We start from the raw sequence: 6,158 nt of genomic DNA on the forward strand, positions 1-6,158 counted from the left end.
GCAGGGCCCGCAAGACCGTGGCAGTGGAATGAGATCCGCTAGGGTATGGCAGGGGGGCAAGGTCCATGGGGATATGGCTGTGGGGCACGTGGCCATGGGGCCATGGCAATGGCATGGGAACCATGGCTATACAGCTATGGGGTGATGGAGTTACATGGGGCATAGCTGTGGGGTGGGATTGATCTGAGCAGGGCCACATCACTATGGCATGTGGGGACATAGAGACATAGCTATGGGGTAGAATTGCTATGGGTCAGGGAGACACTGGGATGCAGCTATATGGTGGGTGCATGGAGGACATGGCAGTGGAGTGGGAGACCATGGAGACATGGAAGTGGGGCAGGGAGGATGTGGAGCATGTATATGGGTGATAGGTACATGTGGGGCATAGCTATGGGGTAGGGAGGACTTTGGGACAAGTCTGTCGGATGGGATTGCTGTGGGGTGGGGGGGTACGTGGCCATTGGTTGAAGGGCTATGGTGGGATTCATATAAGGAAGTCTTAGCAGGTGTCTTCCAACTCCCCATGCCACTGGTCAAAAGGAGACTCTGGGTGGCCATGAGCCCACCTGACTCTTTAAAAAAGGTCACTTCTTAGAGGGATGTCCCCACCTGGTGGACCCTATGCGGTATGTCCCCATGGACAGGCAGCCGAGCACATCCCCCAGTCACAAGAACTATGTGGGGACAGAGGGAATAGGAGGGTACAAGGACCTGGAGGGCACTGAGAAAGGCACTGGTAAACAAAGGACTTGGGCTGTCCCTGTACTGCAGAGTCCCTGAGCCCAGGGTCAGTCAGGGACAGAGGCACTGGTGAGGTACGGGGGCAGCAAGGACCCATGTTGTAGACTCAAACTGGGCACAGAGCTGGACCTATGGCCATCCATAGGGCTTCCTGGGGTGAGGTAGGACCAGGACATGTGTCCAGGTGGGGAATGTGGGACTAGATTACAGTCATATAAACACCATCTGCCTAGCCCTGAGCCCTGCGGTTTTGTTCCTCCTGGGGCCAGCTGCACAGAGATTGCGCAGTCAGAGCAGGGCAGGATGTGCTGGCCGGCAGCTGGCAGGAGGGCAGGGAGCTACAGATGCTGCAGCCTTCAGCAGTGTGGGATCCCTGGACAAGCTGCCACTTGTCCCACACAACTCCAGTGCCACAACCCATTCTTTCCCTGCTCTCCTCACTCCCACATCACCCAAACGTGCAAGCAACTTCCCCTGTTTAATTAGCCCTTCGTTATGGCCAAAGGGAGCTCTGGCACACCACTGGCCAACCCAGACGAGCTGGCAGCTGAGGAGGCTGGAGGCCAGGCTCCAGGTGTGGTGGAAGCGAGCAGTTATTTGGAGTAAGGACCTTGCTGTTGCTCAGCACAGGACTTGGGAGGCCTGGAGGGATGAGGAATGGGGCCAGCCCTGTGGGGTGGATCCAGTCCTACCGGTAGAAGATATTGCTGTCCCTCCTCCATCGAAAGACACCACAGGCCAGGTGGGACGAAACAGCCCCTGAGGGGGCCAACAGGGAAGCCATGTTACTTCCCTCCAATTCCACTCTGTGGAGCCACCAAACCTGCCCCACAGCCGTGGGGACGAGCACAGCCTAGACACAGCCTGTGGCTGGACATGGTGTCCTTTCCCCCACCCACCCCCTGGCCCACACTGTGGCGGGGGGCACCATGCAAGGCTTCTGGGCATGACGAGGGGGCACGACATGGTGCGGAGGTCTTCCCGGACCTTGGTGAGAAAGGTCTGACAACAGACAGAGTAATAAAATATCTGCTTTAATGGGACAGAATATAGGAATATAGATCACAAGTAAATCTTACTCCCCTTCAGGTGCTGGGCACATCTCCACAGATGGGATTTGCGCAGCATGCTACGGGAAAATCTATCCGGGGTGCATCAGTGCTGCGGCAAAGTGGGGTGCCCTGCCTCCAAAGGGATGTAAGAGTTAACTGCTATCTCTAGTCCCCTTTTTATTCTGTCTTATTAATAAAACAGCTATTTTATGATGCCACTTGTTGGAGCTTTCTCACCAAGATTCAGAGGCCTGTGCTGTCTCTTCTCCCCGCCCCAGTTGCAGAACATCACCCTATTTCGCAAGGGCTGAGAGGAAGCCATTTCCCTATCAAGTGACCAGAGCTGAGAAAGAGAAACAAACAGCCCCTGACTGATAGCTTCTCTCCTAAGGTCCGCAGGATCCTAAGACCAGGTCATCGCGGGTGCCCAGCCCTGGACAGGTAACCGGGACGTTCTGGCTCCAGTTCAACCAACGCAGCCCTGCAACTGCGTCTGCAGAAGCCAAGCTGTGGGACGGAAGGTGGCTTGTGGCAACGAGGGCCTATCAGGACCCACAAGAAACCACAGAGCTGCTCGGTGCCTCCGGCCAGCGTCTTCCTCTGAAGAAGCCCTGACTGACCTGAGGACAGAGGGAGCAAACGGGGCATGATGCTGCCTGTGACCCACGTGCTAGCCTTCGGTGAGCGCCAGAGGCTGTGTGGGCTCGCAGAGAGGGACATGAGGCTTCCGGAGGCTCCACAGGGATGTTACATGGCTGTTTCTCTTGCAGGTGCTTGGCTGGTGACACAGAGCAAGGCTACGCCAGGTGAGTATCGCGAGGAGGCAGAAGGGGAGTTTGGACACATCTCTGAGCGCCGCCCATCTCCCAGGGCTCTTCCCCAGCCCCACAGAATGAGACTTGCCCTTGTGTGGAGACGGGGCCCAGAGCCAGCTCCAGGCTCACCATAGGGCAGCTCGGCACTGGGGGCTCCGTCTGTCTGCCTGCCTGCCTGTCTGGCAGCATTTCTCTCCCTGTGCAGATGCCCCCAAAATCTCCATCTTTCTGAAGCCACCGGGGGTGATCTCACCGGGAGGCTCCACCAACATCTGCTGCAGTTGCCAGCGTGACAGTGGGAACTTTGTGCTCTACAAGGACGGCTACCAGATCCGTACCCTGGAGCTGCATGGCAGCAGGGCCGAGTTCTCCATCTCTAACGCCTCCCAGGAGGACGCAGGTGCCTACAGCTGCCATTACATACATGGAGGCACTGTGCTGGCTCGCAGCGAAACCCTGGAAGTCATGGTGCGAGGTGAGGGATGTGATGTTACCCCTTTGCGTGGGGCCAGATGCCACAGGGGCAGACTGGGAAGCACGTCGCTACTTGGCTTCCCCGTCCACATGATGGGCAGGGTTTTCCCCTCTTCCCGGTCTTGGAGAGGTGGGGACCACCTTCACCTCTGCCTGAGCCAGGTGGTGGGGTCATGGAGATCCTGACGTTCCTGGCACCATGTCAAAGGCCTGCACACCTTCTCATGTCCTCTCCTCTCTCCACAGATTTCCGTCTCCCCACACCTGACCTCTCTGTCCTGCCCGGGCTTGAGGTGGCTGCAGGAGCTTACGTGACTTTCCGTTGCGCCATTGAACACTCCAGTGCTGCCTGTTACTTGTACCTGGAGGGCCACTTCACGGTGCGCTTAAACCCAGAGGAACGAGAGAATTTCAAACTCCCCCGTGTCAGTAAAGAAAAGGAAGGCCGCTACAGCTGCCAGTGTTTCGCCAAACGTGAATGGTCTGCTGTCAGCCAGACCCTGGATTTGGTGGTGAGAGGTGAGACATCCCCCCCAGCCACATCCTACTCTTCTCTTCCTCCCTGGCACCTGCCACATCCCGGGGGAACTAGAAAAGAGGTTGTAGGGGAAGAAAGCCGCTGTGGTAGGGGTCCAAGCAGAGGACTACAGCTTCCTTCAGCTGTGTTTGAGCCTTGCCAACTCCCCAGAGACCCTACAGATGACCTATAGACCCTATAGACCCAGGGTTGCCAGGCTACCAGCTGGGGGGGGCGGAGGGCGGGCAAGGGGACACCTGGGCCCACACCTACCAGCCTCAGGGGAAGCTGTACATCTCGTCGCAGCCCAGTGGCACCGTCTGGCTGGCAGCGGCAGGTGAGGGCCAGCTCCACGTTCCTCTCCTCCTTCCCCGTCTTTGGTGCCGCTCTGGGGGATCAGCGGCCACGGGCAGGGGGTGTCCGGGGCAGGGATGTAGTAGGCAGAGCCGGCCAGAGACCTGGGGGCTCCCTTTGCTCCCTGTGAACTTCCCTTTATCCCTCTTTAGACCAGGAGCTCCCCAGCTTGTCCCCTTGTCCTGGGAGCCCCACGCATAGCTCTTCCGTCCCCTCGGGTCCCCTGTTGCACCTTTGCTCTGGCAGCTCCGGGGGGCTCCTCCAAGGTCCCCCACTGACCGTCCCTTCCCCTCCCCTGCAGATTACACCTGGTCCAACGGGAGTGGGAGGGGAAGAGCTGGCCCCAGACAGCAGCCAAGAAAAGCAGCAACTGGATTTTCAGGTGAGTGTACTCTCACAGGCATCCTCTCTGCTACAGGAGGGGTTTTCCAACACTTCTATAAAATAACTGCATGCTTCTCCTCAGGATCTTCTCAAATGCGCTATTAGCCACTACTCTTAAGATGCTAATTGGAGTATGCCTTTCTCAGAGGGAGGTGTGGCTTGCTGATTAGCTAGAAGAAGATGCAGATATCCAGAGCCCTGGGGAGAACACAGACAACCAAGGCATTAGTTCATGCTCCCTGCTCGAACTCCTGGACTTTATTCCCACAGATGACCGACAAACACAGGTGTCCAGGTTTGCACTCACCCTACCCTTCTCTTTCCACTGGACAGTTGGTCCACAAATGGCAGAAGCAGCCAAACATCCAGGACATAAGGAACCTACTCACTGCAAGCTGGAGGACGACCCAGGTGTTCAGGACTCCCTCAGCCCCCACTTTCCTCATACCCATGGGAGGACAAATGCATGCGGGGTCAAAGCACCCTCATCCTGCTCTAACCTCAAGGTTCCCACCCAGCTGGCAGAAGAACCTAGAGCCCAGGGCACAGGGCCCCACAGAGGAATCTTGTGATGGGTCCCATGGAGGAGCCCAGCTGCCATGCTCCCACACCAGCCTCCATTGGAAGCCACAGCCTTGGTGCCTGTCCTGCTTATAGAGTTCTTGTGCCACTGAGGCAGAGGGCCCTGCTGAGTGGCAGCACTGCATCTTCCTAATTGGAGCCACCCCTCATTTCTATGGTCTCCTGAAGCTCACAGACATCCTGCCCACTGATGTCACATCTGGCCTCAGCCCCTTCTTCCACCCTATTTCACCACAGGGGAGACCACAGACAAGAGAGACAGGAGCCACATGCTCAGTCTTCCCAGCCTTGAAGGCACATAAGCCTCTATCTTCAAAGGTCAAAAGTCAGGGCACCTGACAGGGAGCCTTCAGCACTGAGCAATGGCATCGTCATCGTGTAGTCTTGGCCCAATTAGATGATCTGGTCACCCCAGGAACTGCCCTTTGACCTCATGGCAGGGATCACCCAACAATTGGAGATGATGACATGGCAGTTTGGCAACCCCTGGACCCATGATCCCTATCACGCTGTTTCACCTCAACATACCAACACAATCAAACTTTGACTTTGGTGATGGCCTCTGGGCCTACAGCAATGACTCCAGCCTGTTGAAACTTCAAGCCCGTCTTGCCCCTTCACCTTCGTCGTGCCCTCTTGAGTCCCCCATGCTCCCCTTAAGACCACCACATCATCCTTGTATCAGGTTTATGTAGCAAAGTTTTGGTAGTGGCAGGGCTGCAGGGGTTGCTTCTGTGAGAAGACACCAGAAGCTGCCCCCATGTCGGCCAGAGATAGTTGCAGCTGGCTTCAAGCTGGACCTGCTGCTGGCCAAAGCCGACCCAATCAGCAGTGTTGGTAGCGCCTCTGTGATAACATATTTAAGAAGGGATAAAAACCACTGTGAAACAGCAGCTGGGAGGGAGGAGGGAGAATATGAGAGAGAAACAGCTCTGCAGACACAAAGGTCAGTGAAGAAGGAGAGGAAGGAGGTGCTCCAGGTGCCAGAGGAGAGATTCCCCTGCAGCCCATGGTGAAGACCATGGTGACGTAAGTTGTTGCCCTGTAGCCCATGGAGGACCACAGTGGAACACAGTACAGCTGGTGGAGATGCAGCCCATGGAGAGCCCACACTGGAGCAGGCTCCTGGCAGGGGCTGCGGCCTGTGGAGAGGAGTCCATGCAGGAGCAGGTCTTCTGGCAGGACCTGTGGCCCTGTGGGGGACCCACACTGGAGCGGTCTGTTCCTGAAGGGCTG

The 6,158-nt window shown here is 56.9% G+C and overlaps 1 protein-coding gene across 4 annotated transcripts; it reads left to right on the top strand.

The window, feature by feature from the left end:
• The first annotated feature begins 2,103 nt into the window (after positions 1 to 2,103).
• Positions 2,104 to 5,025, top strand: LOC135315648 (immunoglobulin superfamily member 1-like). 4 transcript variants are annotated; one of them, XM_064465031.1, is made up of 7 exons: positions 2,104 to 2,209; positions 2,296 to 2,476; positions 2,567 to 2,602; positions 2,817 to 3,086; positions 3,332 to 3,604; positions 4,258 to 4,338; positions 4,674 to 5,025. In XM_064465031.1, the coding sequence occupies exons 2-7, from the start codon at positions 2,443 to 2,445 to the stop codon at positions 4,910 to 4,912; spliced, it is 933 nt and encodes a 310-aa protein (XP_064321101.1). In that variant the 5' UTR covers positions 2,104 to 2,209; positions 2,296 to 2,442; the 3' UTR covers positions 4,913 to 5,025. The 4 variants fall into 4 exon arrangements, with proteins under 4 accessions (XP_064321101.1, XP_064321100.1, XP_064321102.1 ...); XM_064465030.1 differs by having other exon boundaries at positions 2,104 to 2,476; XM_064465032.1 differs by having other exon boundaries at positions 2,104 to 2,476; positions 4,423 to 4,749.
• The last annotated feature ends 1,133 nt before the right edge of the window (positions 5,026 to 6,158 follow it).

This window comes from Phalacrocorax carbo, chromosome 14, assembly GCF_963921805.1.
Source record: "Phalacrocorax carbo chromosome 14, bPhaCar2.1, whole genome shotgun sequence".
NCBI classification, from domain to species: domain Eukaryota; kingdom Metazoa; phylum Chordata; class Aves; order Suliformes; family Phalacrocoracidae; genus Phalacrocorax; species Phalacrocorax carbo.